This window comes from Anopheles merus, chromosome X (genome assembly GCF_017562075.2).
Source record: "Anopheles merus strain MAF chromosome X, AmerM5.1, whole genome shotgun sequence".
Lineage (NCBI taxonomy): Eukaryota > Metazoa > Arthropoda > Insecta > Diptera > Culicidae > Anopheles > Anopheles merus.
The window spans coordinates 6,379,086-6,401,700 of record NC_054081.1 but is presented as its reverse complement, the minus strand read 5'-3'; the positions used below and the strand labels follow the sequence as shown (position 1 = coordinate 6,401,700).

The 22,615-nt window shown below is 45.2% G+C and overlaps 1 protein-coding gene across 1 annotated transcript in view; it reads left to right on the top strand.

Moving 5' to 3' along the window:
- LOC121589532 (uncharacterized protein DDB_G0271670-like) overlaps positions 1-15,806 on the top strand; it is a 68,273-nt gene extending 52,467 nt beyond the window's left edge. The window contains exon 3 of the mRNA XM_041908525.1: positions 15,682-15,806. Within this exon, the coding sequence (XP_041764459.1) occupies positions 15,682-15,806 (125 nt within the window). The remainder of the gene's footprint in view (positions 1-15,681) is intronic.
- Positions 15,807-22,615: the final 6,809 nt, after the last annotated feature.

Here is a 22,615-nt window from a genome sequence, read left to right as displayed (position 1 = left end):
TTCACGCCGTCTCGTAAAGTCTAATCTTCACTCCGACAGACTATTGTTTAACACTGTTAGTGGCAACTATAGACGACTCCATAGGCATCTGTATAGCATTTATATCAACAAACTTCAACGAAGTATAAGCATCGATCTGAATAAAATAATTTCTTTTGTTAACCGTGAGAGGAAAAATGCCAAAATCCCGATAGTAATGTCACTAGACACCGAGACAGCCTCAAGTGAACTTGAAACCAGTCAGCTCTTTGCCAAAAGTTGCCAAAAGTTAAGTTCAGTTTTCGACCTTCAATCTTCGTCTCCAATTGATATTGCAACTGCTCTGCAGCACACACCCGCAGATGTTCTAGGTATGTCTATAAATGATATTGTCATCACAAATGAATCGGTAGAATCAATGCAATCAAACAAATTAAACCCACATTTATCCCGGATCCGGACGGGATTCCAACAATAGTCTTACAGAAGTGCTCAACTTATCTTTCCGAGCCACTGGTCCATCTGTTTAAGCTTTCTCTGCACAGTTCTACCTATGCTACTGTGTGGAAGTCTTCGTGGATGACACCCGTTCATAAACAAAGGTCCGAGGCACGTTATATCTAACTATCGTGGCGTAACTTCCCTATGTGAATCAGCAAAATAACTCGAAATTCTTGTCCAGGAAGCGTTAGTCAGGGGTGGCTTGAATTATATCAGTCCTAGCCAGCACGGATTTGTTCCCAAACTGAGCCGGCTTGGCTTTCATAATAATTTAGTCATATGGTTAAAATCATAAATAAACCAAAGATCATACTGTGTCAAAATCAATAAGTGCTTGTCCAACGTGTTCGTTAGTTCGTCCGGTGTACCACGGGGAAGTAACATTGGCCCAGTATTGTTTATCCTATTTATTAATGATGTTGTATTAGCGCTTTCAAATCAATGTTTGCTTATGTATGCGAACGGTATCAAGATTTATGCCACCACTAGAAATTATTCGGACAGCTCGACACACCAGCACAGCCTAGATGAATTTAGCAATCGGTGCTCTGCGAACTAGCTATCCTTGTGTGTCAATAAGTGTGGCGTGATTAGTTTTACTCGTAAAAGAAAGACCCTATCAAGCCAGACTATAATCTTGACTCGTGTATAATCCCACGTAACATAGAAACTAAGGACTTCGGTACTATTCTTGACTCATCACTCTCCTTCCGTCAACAGTATTCGTACGTCATTGACAAAGCATATCGGCAGCTTGGGTTCATTCATCGTCTGACATCTGATTTTAATGACCCTTTCTGTTTAGAACAACTGTTCGTCGCCTTAGTGCGGCCCATACTTGAATTCAATGTTGTAACATGGTCTCCGCACACTAACAACTGGTCCACACGAATTGAGCACATTCAGAAAAAAAAACACACACAAAAATTGCTATAAGTACCTTACGGTGGAACATGGATCAGCCTCTAACATATCAAACTAAACGGCTTCTTCTAGGATTGCAGTCCTTAGAGAGACGCAGGGAGGTAGCACAAGCAGTTTTTGTAGCAAAGTTGATAAAAGGCGTAATTGATGCTCCCGAGCTTCTTCTTAAGATCAATTTGTACGCCCCTGACCACGCACTACGTCCTCGGAATTTCCTGATCAAAATAGACCGGACCCATACTTACAGAGGAGCTCAGGATCCAATTATTTCACTGTGTAAAGCTTGCAATAAGTTCTACTGTTTGTTTGACTTCAATATTACCGTTGCCACGTTTAAATGTTCATGTTTGTGCTCAAATTTAAAATAGCAAGTAAAGTTATCTTAAGTATTAATTTATTTTTAATATTGCAAAGGCCGCTGCGCGCGCCACGCAATTATCTTCAATAAATAAACATTTCAGGCGATTGATTTACGCTAAAACTCGATGCTACGACAGTAGTACTGGCCATTGTTATAACAGAAATAGCAAACCTCAGATCGATTCTTACAATATATAGATTTTTTTTCAGCTTCAGCTACTACCACCACTTACAGCAACACAATGCGACAACTATAGAAGCAAAATTTAGAATGAAGTAAGCCACACATCGCCGCTTAGTTGCAATTTAAATGCGAATCACCCGTGCATCAAAGCATATATGCAGGCGTGTAGCCTTCAGTGGTGTATACATTCAGGCGCTTTGCAAAGGTGGCAAAGGTGAAGAGTATACTTTGTCCGAGGCATTTGCTTATTACATAACAGAATTTTGCATACATTTAGGCGTTTAGCGATTGCAGACGATTATTCTTTCTGTAAACGATGGTTCATGTAGTTTGCTAATTTTAAAGCGCTCGTTAAAGCACAACTTATGCAATGCAAAACATTCCAGCTAAAGCTTTAACGTGTGCCGGCTGCATGGTAGAGTAGAATTCCTTACGCTTCACTGCCAATACCCTCTTTCAGACTTTCCAGCGCACCAGTGACAGCAGCACGAATCAGCGTAATCGGGATGATACTTTCCGGCTTGCCCGGCGGCCCCAAAAGGATGGCCCGGTTCAAAACGGCAGGAGTGGTGGGTCAGGCATCAGGGGGACCGTGCTGCACCGTGATTGATTGATTTGCCATGGTTTGCCCAGGCCCGCAGTCGGGAAGGGAAGCGCACTCAAAGCCACTCAGTGCAATTGCAGCACCGCCCGACCATTAATCGTCCGGCCGGGCGCGACGGGCCAAATCAATGTAATAATGTGATTGAATTGATAGATCGATGCTCGCCCGCTTGCCGCCCGCTTGCCGGCTCGACCTGCGCCCGGCGGTGGAAGCTTCAATTAGGAAAATGGCGCAGCTAGGGGCGGTAGGTGTACGAGGCTATCGAGCGCTCGTTTCCGAACGCGCCAAACTGTTCGCTCGTGGAAGCGTCGAAGGGACGAAAATTCGGTGGCAGAAAGTGTTGAAAGACGGACCAAAGTATGTGTGCCCTGTGCCTGTGTCCTGGTGTAATTGGTCGAGCGAACACCTGACCGCAAATTAAATTTCACACCACGCCAGTGCACCAGTGGGTTGGACTCCGGAACGTGATTGGAGCGCGAGTGAACGGACAGCAGAACAAAGGCCGCATCCGAAGTTACTTGCAGCCTTGCGCGACCACTCAACCGTGCCAAGGGGGATGGGGTTTCTTCCGTGCACAGGTAACCTAATTATCTGCCACGGAGAGCTTTCTTTGGCGGGGCTCATGTTCACCCTGATTTTTATGCTTCCATCTCACCACATTTTTTCTTAACGCTGTCCATTTGCCTTTTGGAGAGAAAAAAAAAACTCCCAACACATTCAAACAGATCGTCTTTTTCCCGAATTGGCAGGAAATCGCAGCTCAAGCGGAGGATGGGTTTTCTTGCAAGTTTTCCTTTCCCACCCGTTGCCACCGGATCGTTAGAGTGCGCTCAACGATGCATCAGCAATTGTCGCACAGACTCGAGCCAGGCTCTGATTGTGCTGCCAGCGAAATAGGGGGACGGAAGGAACCGGGGTGGAACTGGTTTCTCGTGGGCCAGCCAGCCGGAAACTGCCGATTGACGTTAACTGCCAAAAGTGTGCGCGCGCGGGTGCATTTTATTCGTGACATTCCGTGCCTGCCGGCTAATAGAACAATGGCCGAGGGTTTGTGTGTGTGTGTGTGTTTTCCGTCTTTTGTTGATATCCGCTCCTGCCTCTCACTCAAAGGCCACCCCTTTGCCCAACAATCGTTAATATCAATTATGGAGCGTTCTCGTCGCTTCGTTCGCTGCAGCCATTCGGGATGTGGCTGAATCGCCTAAAGTTATGCAATCGAATGAGCAAGCGAGTCCTAAAACGGGGCCAGCTGCGTCTTTTGTAGCGATACCGACTGAAAGGGCAGCTAGTAGAGAGAGAAAGAGAGAGAGAGAGGGAGAGATAGAGAGAGAGAGAGAGAGAGATAGAGAGAGAGAGAGAGAGAAATCGACGTTGAACCAATTTTAAAGCAAAACGATTTGGCTAGAAAAGAAAAAATGCTTCGTCGCAAACGTTTGATATTCGATTATTTAAATGTGATGAGAAAGAGAGAGAGAGAGAGAGAGAGAGAGAGAGAGATGGAGAGAGAGAGAAACTTTCAAGATTATTACGAAGTTAGTTGATGCCTTCCCTGGCCCTGGCTCTTCGGTCGCCAAACTCATGTAATTGCGTTATCGGCAACCGATAAACTAATTACTACCGGTTGAGCAGCACGTGAGATCGCTTGGCAGCTTAAGCAATGGCAGTGAAGGAGTGAAGGGGCGTGTTTTTTTATTTTATTGAACACAACTCACATCGGCCACGTTTAAGACAAATTGTTTCGTCTTAAAACTCCCGAAGCCCTGAAAGCTTCCCTTTCGATAGATAGATTCACTGCACAGGCAAGCCGCCTACATGTATGCAATCTTGCCCGAACAAGCTGTACCTATTAAGCATGCACTTAACATGCGTGTAAAGAGCAGGCAAAGGAGCAAACACAATAAAAAACAAGGAGCAGCAGCAGCGGAAACTTTTCCGAAACTTTCCCTTCGCGACAAGCGACAAAGGTCACTCGTTTTGTCTTGAGAAAGGTCTTGGGGCAAAGTTTGATTCGCCCCTCGGTGGCGGACCCTGGCGCTAATAACCAATCTACCCAGCGCCGGCGACACCCTCGAACCTATTGATACGCTTAGTGGTGGGTGGTTAACGCTGCTTTTGTTGTTATTTTCCTTCTTTTCTCGCCGCTTTCTCTCCGCGCTCGCTGCGCTCACGACCTGTTGTGCGCCCCGCAGGGGCCACGGTAGCGGGCGGGGAATGTTTCAGTTCATTAGAGCTTCGGGGGTGAGTTGCGCCTGCCGCCACTGCCAGCTCGCGCTCCCTGCCCGATGATAAACAGATTGTCAACGAAGGTGAGTACATCGAAAGTTTCGCTTTGCCGGATTGTTTGCAAAGGTTCTGGTGTCAGGTCCCCGGGTGGACCTCGGGCCTCGCTGCCCTGCCCCCCCCCCCCCGTCGGGCCCGTCTGCTTTTGTAATGAACACATAAAGTTTACGCTCTGCGGGCGGATGGTGAGAGCTGGCAGAGTTGCTGTCAGTGCTGGAAACATATTGACCAGCGCAGGTCGGGTGTATGTATGTTATTTCATTAAGAAAACCACAGCAAACTTCTTTCGTCGGGTTGGCTTTTTTTCTGTCCCTCTCACCCTCTCTCTCTCTCTCTCTCTCTCTCTCTCTCTCTTTCTCTGTCTTTTTCGTCCATTTGCTCGCTCGCTCAAATGTCCAAATTCGACCGTTCAAAGCAACCATTCCGGGGCTGAAACGGTTGGCTTTTCGGGCAGGGTGTACGTTCGGGAAGCGTTCAAAGAGTGAAGTGCAAATGGTGCTACTCCGTGCTGTGGCTGTACTTCCGTTCGCTTTTTGTTGTTCGCCGGCAGAAACCACTGCTCGAACTTCGGGCTACTGCGAAGGTTTAGTGCCACCCCGGCACGCCTCACCTCGCACGCACAGGGGGCTGCTGGCGCTTAAGCTTTCGAGCTGCTGCTAGCAGCAACAAAACCGTAGCCTTTTCAGCAAGGACACACACATACACAGTGCGGGAGTGGGTTGAAACAGTGCCCGGGCGGAGGGGAAATTGTTTCACTTTGCTGTTGGACATAAAGTTTACCTTAATTTCACTAAAGTACTCGGAGAAAATTAGTTACGAAAACCGACCGAAACTGGCCGGTCGCTGTGGCGGCAACCATGCACTCCCTTACGCCCCCCCCCCCCCCCCCCCCAACCCCTTCTCCCCCGTCCTTTGGACAAGAAAAACAAACACCGTGCCGTACTGTGTGTGTGTGTGTGTGTGCCGAGTGCTCGAGTGTAAATTGTCCCGAACGCGCCCGTTACTATCGTGCTGGGGCTGGGGAGCGAGAAGTTCAAATCACTTTTCCACAGCTGCTCCGAAACACTGGTTAACCTTTAACATCTTTTAAAATCACCCATAGCTACACGCACACACACACACACACACACGTACAATGAGATTCGCACAGGGACTTAGCTGTTGCGAGCTGGAGAGGAATATTTACATAACAACACAATTAAACCTTCCCAAAGGTGCCATATCGGCCAACTGGCCTTGCAGGCACAGCAGAGACACACAAGTTGCGCCTGAATTGCTGCAGTAATCACCGTGCGGTTTTCCTACTTCGGGAAGTGGTGTATGCAAGTAATGGGAGAAAAAGAAAACAAAACGCTGCGCTTCAACCCTTGAATGTCCAATTAAAAGAGAACTGGAATTGAGAGCAGTTCCTGAACCGGTACAGCCTTAAGTAGAGATTCAGGAACTGTTTCATGACCACAAAGAGGTAGTATACAGTTCTTAAACCAGAGCAGGTTCAGTATCCGTTCCTCGGTCGGTAAAGGTTCAAGATTTCTTCCAGTAACGGTATGGGTTCGGAATCAATTTCAGAATAAGTATGGGTTCGAAATCAGTTTTTGAATTGGTTTGGGTTCAGGAACTGTTCCTGGACCTAACGTGGTTTGAAATCAGTTCCAGATCGATAACAGGTTGACGAGTAGCTCCAGGAACAGTATAGTTTCAGTATCCATCTAGGATCATACCTGGTTCGGAACCAATTCCTTAATAGATTCGAATCCGGAGTCAGTTACAGGATAGGTACAGGTTCGGGATCGCGCAAGGAAGGGAACGAGATCGGGCAGTTACAGGTTCTGTACAAATTTCGGATCAGTTACATTGTCGATGTGTACTCGGAACCAGTTCCAAGACTATAATGGGTTCAAAATCAGTTCCAAGAACTGAATGGATAAAGGGTTTTGTTGTAGATTCAGTATGGATTCGAGAACAGGTCCGAGACCAGTATGGATTCGATATCAGTTCCTAACTAGGTAGTGGTTCAGAATCAGGTTCTAGAACCTCAACAAGTTCGAGGTCAGATCCAGAAACTGTATGTGTTCAGTAGCAATTTCTGCAAAAGTATAGCATCGGGATCAGTTTCGGAGCCATAATGAGTTTGGAAACAGTTCCATAGTTGGATTGAGTTTAGAATCAGTTCCATGATTGGTAGAAGTTTGTCATCAGTTCACAGGTCCTTGACCAATTTGGGATCAGTTCCATAATCGGTTTGGGTTCGGAATCCAGTATAGGTTCTTAGAAGATTTCCATTGTGTTAAGCTGCCCCAAGGAATTGCGTTGCATCGCTCTGTTAGTGGGGAAAATCGACAAGTTCTTACGAATATATGATCACCAGGCTCCATTGTGTGTCTCTTTCCCCCCATACAAATGTTGGTTTAAAATTAATATACATCATACTTTATGCACCTGTAAATGCATCTGCAAAGCCTATCATGGAAAATGTCAGAAAACGCAATGCTTCTCATCAGTAACTTTCAGTAAAACAATGCGATGGAAAACGATAACGTGATAGGCTGCAGGAGTAAAGAGAAACCACACAATAGCCACCAATTTCCAGATCATTTCACAACGCAATAAAAAAAAAAGGGAATCGATTCCATCCCGCGTTGCGGGAAATACTGCAGCAGCTTGACTACTGAAATTGATAGCATGTTTCCTTTTTATGCCTCCGTGTTACCCATGCACAATTACACCCGAATAAGAACGAGTGAGAGTAAAAATGTAATTACCAATGCAATTCAGAATAGAATATCAAATTACCGATGGCGACGGTGGAGAAAAAAAAACCACAAAATATATTAATTACTGGAAACTTCACTGCACGAAACCCTCCAATCGCGCACGTTAGGTTCAGACTCGAGTTTTCGCTGGGAAGCCCCGTAAATAGGCCATTGGCTGGTAAAAAAAAATACATTTCAATCAATGTTTTCTGTATTTTTTTGTAATGATTGATTTAAACGTCATACGCCTAGCATATTTACAGTCGAACGATGTACCATTATCATGTTACATTCTACATATCTGGGAATCAGTTTTTTTCTTTCTCCCGAACCTTTAAAAACGCTGTTGTGTGATAATGACTGCATACATTTAGGCGTTACTTCCATCAAACCGTATAATAGAAGCATGTTTTGCTAAAACATTAAATTTAAAGCTCTTTTTTTGTTGCTTTTACCGGTTGCAACCACCCACGTGAAGGGTTTACCAGGGGTGTCGGATCGTTTTTCTTTCCGTCCAACAGCAAACACATCCATCCATTCCGTGTATCGCTCCCCGAACGAGATTGCTCTTACCGCCTGCCGCCCCAACAAACCGACCGTAAAACGTCCATTCGGCTGCTTTCCCTTACCACTGCTCACAGCACAATGGAGTCCTCTCCACCGCCCCTCACATTGCCGCACCGACTCCGTGGTGCCCTGCAAATGAAGAAAATTTTGCATTCAGGCACCGTGTTTACGGTACAGATTGCAGGAGTAATTTAATTAAAACTAAATAACTATATCAAACCGGTCCCCTTTTGCCCGTTGCTGCTCACTGCACTCGCCCGGTGCATTCTGCGCTTGGCGCGCTGGCCCGAGTTGTCGCCGAGGTGAATTCTTAATCCACCCAAGAAGGTTTTGGCAGTGCACAAGCGGCACCGCTGACCACAGCGCCCTCGATGCAGTGCAGCTGGTTGTAGCAGTGCATGGAATACATTTTCGTATTAGTTTTTCGTGTGTTTGTGTGTGTGGGAGCCATTATGTTTGTGTTCATGTTAATTTAAGCCGCAAGCACGCTGCTGACTGATAAAGAGAAACAACCCGGGGGGGGGGGGGGGGAGGCGCCCGATTATTCAACCGAACTCGACAGCCGAAAGGGTCAAACGCGCCTTGTTCGCGCGTGTTTGCAAACTTCCGGGAAGTGTGCGATGCCCCGCACCCTCCACAGCGAAGCCCGCGCGCCATTCTGCACGGAACGGTAAATCAACGCATCACGCAAGACGTCAATGTCAAATTTTATGGCAAAGTTTTTCACACCCTGCCCCAGCGCAGCCGGGAAACTGCCTCACAAATTGGTCGAAGCCGACGGTTCAGTCGGGTTCGAAGCGCGCCTCGTGTACGCTCGTCGCCGCCCTTACTGGCCGAGGCAGAAACGAGTTAATGAACTCCCGCCACGCGTCGACCCGGATCGAGGAGGAGCATTGGGTGGTGGTGGGCTTGTGATGAGGGGTTTCATGATTGTCACGCTGGCGCGATGCTCCGGTCGGTCGGGCGGGTCCGGTTTTCAATTCCCCGAAGGAATTGCGCCGTTGTGCGGTAAACGAGCTTGTGAGGAGAAAATCATTCCAGCATCGTTATGTGCTATGGCACACACACACACACACATGTGGATAAGAAACACGCACACACATACACACAGAGCAGGTCAGCACTAACGGTACGGAATTTACAGCCCTAAACCGTGAACGTGCAAAAGCCACAAAATGAACCATGCCAACCTGATCCGCGCCTTTTTCCCTCTTCGTTTTTCTTTCTTTTTTTTTTTTTTCGTTTGCCAATTTCATCCCCGCCTGCTCGGGATGAAGCCACACACACAAGGGAGAAGGGGAACCACCCGGAACAAGCTAAATCCTTCCCTTGTCAGAAGCCTCCCATTCACCCTAGGGCTCGGGAAGCGTTCGAGGCCCGGCACAGGACCGGCAGCCCGGTAATTGAGCACGTGAAGTGGGTGACGCAGTGCTCTGTGGTGCCCTATCCCGCCTCCCAGCACGCCCAGCGAGTTGATTTTGTCCGAGAAAACACCGGGCGGTGCCGGCCGGGCTTGTGGATCAGTTACCACCGGTAACGCGCCGGCCGGGAGGTTGAGCGGCTCCGGTTTCGGGTCCATGTTTGATTGATTGTTCGCTGGCTGCGCTGCCCCGCGTTGCCGGCATGGGGGAACCCGCTGCACGTACGCGAAATTTCCCCGGTGGGAGCTCGTAAAATATACCGAGATTTGCCCACCACCGGCCCTCTTCCGTAACCTCTGCCAGGTCGGGTTTTTGGGTGCGGTGGGCAGGGATTTGCGAGAAGACGTTTTCGCCCGAACACACGAAGCGAACGAAACGTGTTTAACCGACGCCATAAAGCTGACGGGGGGCGAGGCGCATTTTTGGGACAAAAATGCTGCTTTACTGCCAGCGTTTTGCTGTGCTGCTGTGTCTGCACTGTTCATCCGGTGCACCATAAAGGTATTACACCGTGTTTTGTGCCCGATGGAGCGAAGAATCGGCTCGAGGCGCTTGAAGAGCAAGCAGCAAGTTTCACAAAACATTTTTGTTTGAGTTTTATTTTTTTATTGAAGATTTTATTGAAAATCCCTTAATACAATAAGATTAATGCTGAATGCGACTTGATGCATTATAAAGTTCAAAAATAGCGTTGCAAGGCTAAATGAGGCACAAGGTTCACCGAGGCTCTAGTAACTAAGGCTCCAATCTATCTAAGACCCAAAGAAATGCTGAGTTTCAATATCAGTTCATTTGAGCTTGATGTCTACGCAGAAACTCCACGCTTGAGGAATTTTATTTTCTGTATAGCTTCATGCCTCACTAAGACTGAATGTACACCAATGTCTTTGGCTCTTGGAGGTTTATGCTCTGCTTGACTCAGACCTTTTAAGACCAGTTTTAATTGCCAAAGATACCAGATTTTGCAATACCAATTGGCTCAATGCTCATTTTGCTTAAACTGAGTCGTAATAGATACTAAGGGTCAACACATTCTGAAACTCAATCTTGTTTCTTAACTTATTGCAAATTTCTCGCACTCAATCTCAGTGGTTTTCGAAATTCTCGGAAACTCAGATGATCATAGTTCTACAATGTCGATTGCGTTTAATGTACACCAAGGGTCGCGAACATGCCGGCCTATACAGGATTTCGAGACTTATCCTTACCCTTATGGCTGGCTTTAATCAACCTGTAAATGTATTCTTAAGCACGTTTAAAGACTTATAATCTAACACTAAGGCATCAGGATCAATTGATCTTATTAAATGCATATCAAGTCTTGGATGAAGGGAACTTGGAACATACTATATGGGTTGTTCCTGAAATACGCTATTAACGCAAAATCTGTCCACTTCTAATAATCTATGCAGGGGAAAAAACTGAGAAGACTGCGACTATGTAAATATGCATATCTCTGACACTGCCTGTGCGCGGAGAGTCTTAAAACTTGTCAGTCTACACAAGCGCTTGCTAAAGCTATATGCTGTTTAAAACAGTGCTGCAAAATGTCACTATCAATGTCATACAAAAATCTGACTGAAACAAAATTCATATCAGCGTCACGTACTCAATTGTGATAATCAGAGGTGATACTCAGAACGATTGGTGTGACCAATACATGTGCAAGACATGTTTTCGACCATCGCTTGGTTAGTCACTATGTCACGACTTTTTTTTTTGCTGAGATCAGTTTTTCAAAATGTCACTGACATAGTCATGACCAACTCCTGCTGAAACAAAATCATCTCAGCGTCATGAGCTCTACTGTAATGATCAGAGGCGAGCCTCAAACAGTAGGTGCGACCATCGCATGCTTGGTGACATTTTATGTAGGTGATCATCACGATAGTCATAGGAGGGATGCGGTGAGTGCGAGTGGTTCCAAGTAACAAAATGAGCATGTTTTCTCGCTCTGTTTGACCCGACAGATAATCAAAACAGATAGAGGGAGAAAGCATGCTTATTTTGTTGGCAGAGCCCACGTGCCAAGTAAATTACAATAATGTCGTGATTATCGCCGACAACAATGTCATGACCAAGTGAGTGACCAAGAGTTAGCTGCTAAACAAAATGTCACCAAGCATGTGATTGGTCCACCAACTGTTTGAGTCTCATCTCTGATTATCACAGTTATGTGCGTCAGTTGATTGAAGCTTCGTTTCTGTCATGAGTGTTGGTGATTGAAACAGTGGCATTTGTGGCATGCAGAAAAATCATGATTATGCTTGCGCCGGCATTAAGCTAAGCTTGGCAGTCAGAGTATCGCGTTGGTCTCAAGAATTCAAATTCAGCATGTCAAAACGCACTATCAGCAATGAGCATCAAGCTATCACGGATATGTTCATTGTTTTCGTTGGTGAAAATCTCGTTACACTCTTGACATTTTGCAGCACTGGTTTAAATCGATCCTAACCACACATATTGCACTTCAAATCAACTTAACTTGTGATCAGGAAAGTCCTTCCGATCTTAATTCAATGGAGTCCATTTTTATTTATATGACTGTTGTCTTGTGTATCCAATATGTGTCAGCCATGTCGATATTTTGATAAAGGTGCATATTATAGAGGCACTTAGATATGTTTCAAATTTGTATAATGTATTTCAACAGTGGAATTTTCTTGACATTTATTTCTGCTCATACGCGAACGATTTCAACAACAACAAAAATCAAGACAACTTAATAATGCTCAAATAATTCTCTACCATTATTATGACTTCATATTAGCAATACGGCCGAAGCCGTTCTTTCTGAATAATAAATATTATGACTTCATATTCGATGCTTCATTGCCGTCTCAAGAACATATCCATAGCAATATGCTGCACTTTTGATAGTTTATTTGCGCCTCATATCTTAAAGGTTGAAATGGTTTTCACTAGTAGTCTTAACAGAGTTTTGTAGATGGACCCTTTCAGTTTTAAGTCAGTTTTGTAATAGTCTTATTAGGTCATACACGACATTTAAGTGAAAAAGGAATACTTAATGTAATAACTGATGCAACATTGTTAAAACTATGATAAGATTTAAAATGCTCTTTGGGTACTGACTAGTGGTGGGAGCTCGGAATCGGACCTACTCGATTCTGATTCCGTGTTCAGAATCAATTCCGGAGCCGATTCCGATGCTGGAATCGATTCTGATTCCGGAGTCGATTCCGGAGCCCATTCCGAAGATGGTTTCCGAGCCGATTCCGAAACTGATTCCGGAACCGATTCCGATTCCGGACCTGATTATGATTTTGGAGCCAGTTCCGGAACCAATTCCGGATCCGATTCCGATTCCGGAACTAATTCCGGAGCCGATTCCGGAACCAATTTCGGAGCCGATTCCAGATCCAGCTCCGGAGCCGATTCCAGAGTTGGTTCCGGAGCCGATTCCGCAATTAGTTCCGGAATCGATTCCGGAAACTGATTCCGGACCTACTATCCGGAATCGATTCCAGAACATTTCGGAAACAAAATTCATTTCGGAAACAAAATTCATATCATATAGAATTCGATTCCGACGAAATCTTCAATTTCCCCATCACTAGTACTGACGTTCGATGTGGGGCTCGCGATCAATACTTACCTTGGCTCAATGCTACAAGCGGCACAATATTCTCTAGACAACAATAGCTAGACTGTTCTCTGGCATTTAATATCCAATAGGAATCAATGTTCGCTGTTAGAGTTCAATGTTCAACGCTCGCTGTATATTCTCTCTGAGAAAAATTGCTCCGCCGAATCTAATAAGCGCTTACTAAGGACGAATCTCAAAAATATCTAAAACCTAATGCTCACCAACCACCGTGAACAGTGCTCGTGTACCTCCCATTTCCAACAATTAACCACATGCCACTAGTCGATTTCGCTGGAAAAATGACAACACGTTCGAAGGCATTAGTCGATTGCAAAGCACACAAACAAGCACGTTCCAGTGCTGCGCCAAACCTGAAACACTGGCTTCAGTTGCAGCGAAACTAACCCCGAGAGGGAACTACCCCCCCCCCCCCCCCTTTTGCCAGAATCAATTCAACTTCAGCCCAAGCCGATGCCTTCCGGGAAGCTGAACGAACTTGTCGCCGGGCCCAGCGCAAAAATGCGGTTTTAAGTGCTTCCTTCTTACAGCGCTCCCTAGACGCGATGACCCCTTCCACGTACTGTGTGTGTGTGTGTGTACGTCAACTCCGTTTAGTTTGAGTTGCAGCTTCCGGTGACGTTTTGTACGGCTCGAACCGTTCGACAAACGTTCGCCTGGTGGGGGAGAATTATTTTCGCCCACAGCTCCTGGGCCCAGACTTCCAGCAGTTTTCACCGGGGCCCCCCGGTAATGATGGCCGCAAGCACTATCGCAGGGGCCACATTGTTGTTGGGGCAGGATTGGTGTGTGGCTCGGAATGTTACAAAGTTTTTGCCGACACCTGCACCACCTGCGCCAGGACCACTCGAGCAAATTAACACAGGGTTGCGGGTTTGAGGTTCAATCACAGCCGCATCGCTCACAGCCTGCGCCCCTCGCCGGGTGTGCATTTAGGCAGTGTCTTGTCCATCTTTCTCTATCTCACACACACACACACATACACAGACAAAACAGACAACAAATTACACTACCGGCAGCTGTGCACTATAAATCATGCATCCACATCGGGAAATGCAATCCACTTTGAGGCGTTTTTTTTTATATTCCTGCAGGTGTGGTTGGTTTGTTGAGTTCCTAATCGAACAGCTCCCCTTGCCAACCGGCACTACCCGGCAGGGGCTGTTTTCCACCGGACCACGGCTCCGATCCGTTCAACGCCTCTCAGCTGCGCCCCAAATCAATCCATCCCGCACTCTTTTGAGCGGAGTGGAGTTGGGTACCGGGTGGCTCCAATGGAAGGGTTCTAGCACCCCTTTGCGGGCAAGACAAATTCCGATGCATTACTCACCGTGTTGCTTCGGCAAACTTTTCTGCCCACCGCCTACGGGTGCGGGATGGTTCAGAAATGTGTTTTTTTTTGCTCTCTTCTGCTTGCCAATTGAACAAGAACGCTCGTACTACGTGCTTTGCCCCGTTGCACCCTGCTCATGTTCAGCTCGGTTGTGCTCGGTTACTTAGCCTCCGTCAGACCAACGCCGGGAGTGGATATAATTAATTTCGACCTGCTCACCTGCTCATCGGTTGGACCGGGGCAGGCATCGGTGTCTTTCGCGGCACGTCGAGCCACTGCCAGCAGCCAGCAGGGTTCGATAAACCTCATTAGTTTATGGTAAAGAGCCCTGCCGGGAGGGTGGACCGGGGAAGGGCAAAACCGACCGTCAACACCTCCTCGGCCGGTTTTGGTGGCTCTGGGCGGGTGCCCGACCGCCGCTGCTGCCGAAGGGTTGCATTGGAAAATCATAATAAAATATAGTGAAACACAACCCGGCCCCCCGCTTCCACTACCGCTCCGCACGGTCGCCAGGAGATAGTTTGTGCCTTCCCACTTCCCGCTACGCGCGCCCACCCCCCCCCCCCCGCACTGGGCGAGGGAGCGATGGGGTAGTGTAGTTTTGCTGACGAGCAACTTCAAGATAAGGGTGCCGGAAACTTTGTTCGACAGGCCGAGCGAGCCGACCCAGCCGACAGTGCCTGTGCGAGTGTTGTACTTGCATAAACATGCCCCCATTACTCCCCTCCCCCCCCCCCTGCTCCCCTCCCCTCTCCCACATGTGCCATCTCGGGGTGCTAATAAAACCACAACGGCAAACCGCACCATCGAGCGGCCCGATAGCAGGAACAATTTATTAGAATTAAAAGGGACGCCTCGGTAAATAACGAACCAGCAGCCGGCACGGGCAGCGGCCCGTGTGCGGCGGGAGACAGGCGCGAGGGAAGAAAAATGCTCTCCAATCGGTTGGTAAATATTTGAAGAGGATGCTCCGGTCCCTTTCGGAATCGGGGGGCGGCTTGCTCCACATTTGTTACGCGTTCGAAAGGCTGCACGGGGGCACGCACGGTGACGCAGCACTACTTTCCGGGCAGAGAGGGGAGACAGGGAGGGCATGTGTCGTGGACGGATTTTTTTTTCTTGTCTTCCCCTCTCCCCCGCCTCCCCACAGGCAAACCGCACCGCAACACACACGTGGCCGGCACTGGGGGTGATGGATGGGACGGGCAGGAACTGACCACCGGCATTCGTCTTGTCGGCGGCGCAATCGCTCGCTCCGGAATTATCGGAAGCTAATAGAAGGTGCTTTACCACATCTATCCGGAGTTTTTTCATCTTCTCTCTTTCTCTCTCTCTCTCTCACGCAGCTTTCTCTTTCTTATTGTGCTGGATTTGAAATGCATGAAAGACAAAACTAAAAATCAAGCACAACTGTACGTGTGAGGCAAATAAGGAGGTTTGACTGGAGACTGAAATTCCAAACGCAAATCCGAGTTATTTATTTCCTTTTTTCTTTATGACGCCCGACAATTGTATTCGTTTTGAATGACTTTGATAGTAGCTGTAGATAACGTTAGTTTTTTATTATTTTGAGGCAGGTGCAGATGGCGTCACTATTATTTTTGGTGAGTAATAATAATAATAATAATAATAATAAAAATAATAATAAAAAAAAATAATAATAATAATATTAATAATATTAATAATTTTAATTATAATAATAATAATAATAATACTAATAATAATAATAATTAAAATAATAATAAAAATAATAAAAATAATAATAATTATAATATAATAATAAGAAAAATGATATTAATAATAATTAATAATAATAATAATAAAAATATAATAATAATAATAATAATAATTAAAATAATGATAATAATAATCATAATAATAATAAAATAATCATAATAATAATAATAATAATAATGATAATAATAATCATCATAATAATAATAATATTATTATTATTATTATTTTTATTTGATACTAATAATAATAATAATAATAATAATTCTTATTATTATAATAATAATAATAATTTTAATAATTATAAAAATAATAATATAATAATAATTATTATTATTATTATTATTATTATTATTTTTATTTTGACAATAATAATAATTATAATTATAATAATTATAATAATAATTATAATAATTATAATAATTATAATAATAATAATAATAATTATTATTATTATTATATTATTATTATTATTATTGTTATTATTATTATTATTATAATTTTCATCATCATCGTCAACATCATCATCATCATCATCATCATCATAAAAATTAAACTTAAATAATAAAAAGTAATCAAAATAGAGTTTTAAAAACATTATTAATAATGATAATCATATTATTCATAATAAAAGAAAAAAAATACTAAAAATAGTTTAGACCGTCAAGTTTTACTTGAAGTTGACGAGTAACACCTGATTAGTGATGGGAATAATGAATCTCTAAAGGGATTCGAATCATCGAATCCAAATCTTGGTTGCGATTCGAATATTTGATTCCCAATCCCAACCCAAAGTGGTAAAAAAATAAAGTTGAATACAGTGAATTTCATCTAATCTGAGAACTCTCCAATTTGAAAAAAAAACGGCTCGTATTGCGCAGTCCCATCGGCTCTCAAATAAAAGAGGATTGACTGGAAAAGATTGCGTATTGCTCTCCTTAATTGTGTCCAAGAAATAGTTGATTATACAATATATTTATGGAACAACTCTAGTTTCATAATGCTAAACTGCAAGTCCCTTGTTCAAGGTATCTTTAACTCTTTGACAGTACCACGATTTTAGAAAAAATGTACAAAACGATCCCAGCAATCCCAGTCCCAATCGCAACAGCAATAGAATCCCAGAAGAATCCCAGTCGCGAAATCGAAATTGAAATTTCCATTCCAGACCAAATCCCGATGGAGTCGCAAACCCAATCCCAATCGAATCGTAATGAAATTTCAATCTCAATGAATTTTTTTGGCGATTCAAACCCTACAAACAGGATCCGATCCGATCGAATCTTTCTAGGGATTGAATCTTCGATTCTTCCGAATCATGGATCTGCCATCACTACACCTGATAGAGAAACATATAAAAGCTTGTAACTAAAAGAGAGAGGACACCGAGAATAAGAGAATCAAACTAGTGAACACTAATTAGCACAAAGGTAAATAAAATTGGTAGGCAATAATGTGACGAAGAGGTCCAGGTCATGTGACAGACAGTCACGAAGAGTGGGCGTAGAAACATGTATAAAAAGTACGGTATCGATTATTCAAATGAGAATCAACCTGTTTGTTAATCACGTAGCAGTTTTGCTAATTGAGTCTACGATAAGAGTATTGTATACTATGCAAAGCTACTCTTCAATTAATGTTAAGAAGTTTCCTTGAGTTGTAAATTCACATAGAAATTATAAAATATTTCACATACAAGATACATTGTATTAGTCCAAGTATATAAACTTGCGCATTTAACCATGACATATTTATGGCCGAAATAAGGCTATGAAAAATTACAATTATCCAACTACAATCCTGAAAAAAAAACACAAAAAAGAAAGCAATTCCATTTAGGTTTTTTAAGGCTTGATGTGTCGAAGTGAGTATTATTTTCAGCAATCAATAAACCATCCTTAAAATGAAATGTTAAATAATTTCAATGGAAATCCTAAGGTAGGCTCAGTACCTAAGCAAAATTATTGAAATTAACAACGTAACGTACACTTGATTGCATAACTCTAGGCTGGAAAAAAACTCAACAAAACAGCTATTATTCTGCGGCTTGGCGAGTGCTTTCGGGCGGCACACGAACATTGTTAACTCGCTCAACCGGTGAACATCACCCACGCACAAACACCTGTCCCATTCGGAGCAACAACCACGCCTGAAAGTATGCAATCGATAGACACGGCGGCGTACATTAGTGCCTCAGTTTTGGTGACCTCGCGCGATCGCGTCTACCGCTCGCCGAAAAGGCGCCCAGGTAATAATTAACTTCGTGCCGGGTGCGTGTCGATGCCTCGCGCGGATGATAAATGAGCCACTGTTTGCCCAACACGACTCGTTTTAGCGGCAGCCATGACAAGACGTGCCAGTGGTTGGTATACATTTCACCGTCCCAGTTTGATGTGTGTACGTGTATGTGTGTGTGTGTGTGTGATAAGATGGGGGGTTTAAGTTTACAAAAACATCGCTCTATACGCACGGACCCGCACCGGAAAGGACGTGCGAGCAAGCGAGCGGGCGCATTTGAACGTGCACCCTCCCCCCCCCCCCCCCCCCTGTTCCGATAAAGCAAGCGGGGCCAAGTTTTGTCTGACGAGCAGCGACGAGTTCGACATGTCCTTAAAAGCAGGCACTAAGCTGGAACTGATTATTTTGACAATCCCTCCCGTCATGAGCGAGTTAGAAGTGGGGGGGGGGGAGGAAGGGGTGGGATGGTTGCTGGAAGAAAGCTTTCCACCCGACGATGCACGGTACGGTTCGAAGCGGTTGGCAAAGGGGATGCGCAGCAGGAGCGCCCTCCCGACCCGTCCGTCAAAGTCGCGCGAGCGAAACGCACAACTTTGCAGACATTCAGGCGTACAGCAGTAACAAGGGATAAAACTACAAGTTTCGGCGCTTTCACGAAAGTTGAGCGCAGTTTTGTGATGTGGGGGACACATACACACATACATGATTTGAAGATCGATCGGGCACACACACACTGTGTCGTGGTGTGGTGACAGGCGCGGTCGCGCAGAGTGTACCAAATTTAATATTCAAATGTGTGCGAACCCTTTTGTAAATCGACGGGTGGTTTTACGGAATCGATTTGTAAAGCCCCGACTCTCGCAGCGGTGCTAGTTTGGGCGGAGGAGTGATACCTATCATCACAGACACACAGACACACGCACACACAATCCAGACAAGCACTTACATCATCGTCGAGCAGCGGCGAGTGTTTCAGTTTACGTAATCGATCCGGCACGGAATGCTGTTCTCCGGAGCTTGTTAAGGCCCAGCATCTTCCGGGCCGTGCGAGTGCGGAGCGTAGGGAGAGGCAGGCAGGGTGCTTACGCCTCCCGTAAGCGAGAGTAATTATTCTGCTTTTGCGTTCCGCGTTTCGAAAAACCATTACACCGCGCCGGGAATTAAATTTAAAGGAAAGCCTCCAACCCGGAGCGGAGGATTTGCACGAAGGGACACAAACATTTGCGGTAGGCTGTATCGCTGTATCGTGCCTCATTTTCGCCGAGCTGCGCTAAACAATCAGTGCCACAATTGGTGGGGCGGCGTCGTGGAAAATCAAATCTAAAAACGTCCAGAACCAGTGATGATTGCTGCCCCGGGGGAAGCGCGTTCTGTATGCGGCATCAAACCAAGCTTCGGTTCAGAGCATTCAGAGTGCTGCCGAGTGGTTCCGGAAGCATTGCCCCTGCTGCCCGCTCATTAACACACTTTCGTCTTCCAAAAAAAAAAAAAAAGATTTACGAGCTTCCGATAAGGCAAACGGCAAACGAAAGGCAAAAAAAGCAACAACAAGCAGGAAGAAAAATGGCTAAACTAAGCCGAAAGAACCATTAAAAGCAAAAGCAAACCGCTTCCGCTCGGGCCAGGTTGGTTGGTCGGCCACAAAAAAAAAGAACAATAAAAAAAGTCAGCCCTAAACGTGAAGCAGCAAAAGCATTAAATTTCATTTTTTTACACACACATATAAACAGAGAGAAAAAAAAACCTAAAAAAGCCCGAAGGTAAGCGTCAGGGAAGAGACAATGGCACCGCGGGAAAACAAAAGTAAAAACAAAATTATCATCACAATATGGTGCCAAAACTGGCGAGGAGGCGGGCTGGAAGTACGGTTACCCGGCCCTCCTGGCTCTGTTGAGTGTTGCGCTGTTTTGCGGCCCATGCCCGTGTCCCGACGGCTCTGCCGGACCGTATTGACAACATAATCGTTGATGTTGTGTTCCATTTACGCGACTTTACACTCGTCGAATCCGGGGGCCCGATCGATTTCGGTCGTTCATTTGTGTGTTTCCTCTTCTGCGCGCTTTCATCTCTTGTTCCGCTTCCACCGGGTCTGTCCCCCGCACGTACGTGTGCTGCCTTCGTTCGTGTTTTTTGTTTGCTGTCGATGTTGTTGCTCGCTTCTGCCCCAGTTTCTCGATGCGTGTAGAGAGCTGAATTTATAATTTGATACCATTTAATTTGAAGAAAACGAATGCATTTTGAAACGATTGTGAAAACAATATCAGATTGATTGCAATTATTTTCAAAAAATTTTTTTTTTCATTTATACCGCCTAAAAGTATGCAATCACCATTACAAATTTTTTTCACTCTCTTTTTAGAAGCATTTTGCATTCTTTTAAGTGTTTCAATAAAAATAATTGCTCTTTTAGAGTAATTTATGCTTAACCACAGCTGAACCACCCCCCCCCCCCCCTTACAGGAGTAACCGTGACGCTGGTGAAGCGTAAAGTTTACGCCCCCTCGCCTTGCATGCATTTAGGCGGCAAAGCACCCTGTTCAACATCAACGCCCCTCACCGCAAGCGTTTGCGGTTAAGCCGCGCGCGAACAAATTACGTCACTTTCAGCGAGGAAAATTGCTGCTGCGTTGTATTGTTGCTTTTGTTTTCTGCCTTTTCCTTTCATCCTTCCACTTCCCACTAGCAGCTGGATGAAATTGCAAAACAAGAAAAAAAAAAAAACAGGTTCCACCCTAAAGTTTACATCGATCGAAGTATTGGAAAGCGAAGGCACAACTTGTTTCATCCAGCACCTTCCCTCTCCCCGCCCTCCCTCTCGGTAGCAAAGTGGGAGTAAATAATTACAGCACGACAAAGTGTGCGGGTCACCTCTTCGGGCCAGGTCAAAAGGTCGGGCGGAGCGGAACGGTGGAAAGATTGTTTTTCCTGGCGCGACCACCCTTCAGTCAATCGTCAAACATGGTTTTGAAGTTTTGGCGTGCCACTGGCAGGGCACGGGCGAGGAGCGAGACCGAACACGGCTACACGGCCGGCGCACAAACAACTTTGTTCCGGGAAGAAAAAGCGGCCAGCCATCATTAAAGAGCAAGTGTTTTTTTCCTTCCTTCGCTCGCTTGGGAAAGCTCTTGCCACTGCCACTTTTGGGGTCGGGCTTCCTGAAAGTAATAAGCGTAAGCAATCGAACTGCCCGAACTGAAGCAGTGTGCGGTGTATTGAACACGAAAAATAAATACTTCGGTAAAGATGAGATAAAACTGCATCTTCATTGTCGCCAGCAGGCAAGCGAGACAAAACTGCAAAACAACTATTTTTGCAAACAATTTTTTTTTTTTTGCAATTTCAGCACAAACATGCACCATGATAAACAAGTAAAGGAAATTTAATGAACAAGCAGATGATGGGCCCCGGTTTCAAATTGTTTCCAAGGTGATCAACAGAAGAGCGAAAACAAACTAAACGATTTCACTAGCGGTAATCATGTCGATGGTTGGTGGACTGTAAAACAACGCGGAAGCGAAGCCTAAAACAATACGGCAGTAAAATAAAGAGACAGAAAAGCGGGGGGGTACACCCCATTCCACGCTGGCTCAAAAAAGCATCAAAGCAACAAAAGGAGGGAAAAACCCGGACCAACAATACAGTTCGCCCGAAAACGCTTCCCGAACGTACAAGCGCTTACAATAGGGCGATTTTTTGTTTGTTATTATCCTGCAGCAGCCCCGGAAATGGGACTTTTTTTTAAAGTCAACGTTATGAAAATTATGAGAGACAGGAACCAAAACAGCAGCAACAACAACAAAAATAGCATGCAAAACAGAAAAAAAAAACAAAACCTAATGGACACGCACAAGCGAAAAGCACACACGGAGGCAGGCGCGATTTTGCCGCCCCCGAAAATGGCCATGCGGCTGTGTTGTTGCCTCAAAGTGGAAAAGAAGAAAACGATAGCAGTACGAAAAAAGTAACAGCAACACCAAAAAAATACTACACACACAAACACACACCCAAAGGTATAAAAACGGACGATGCAACTGATTTAAACGGACAATGAAACGTGCCCGGCATAGCGAACAGGCAGCGCGGGCGTGCACCCAGCTGCGTACGGTCTACCA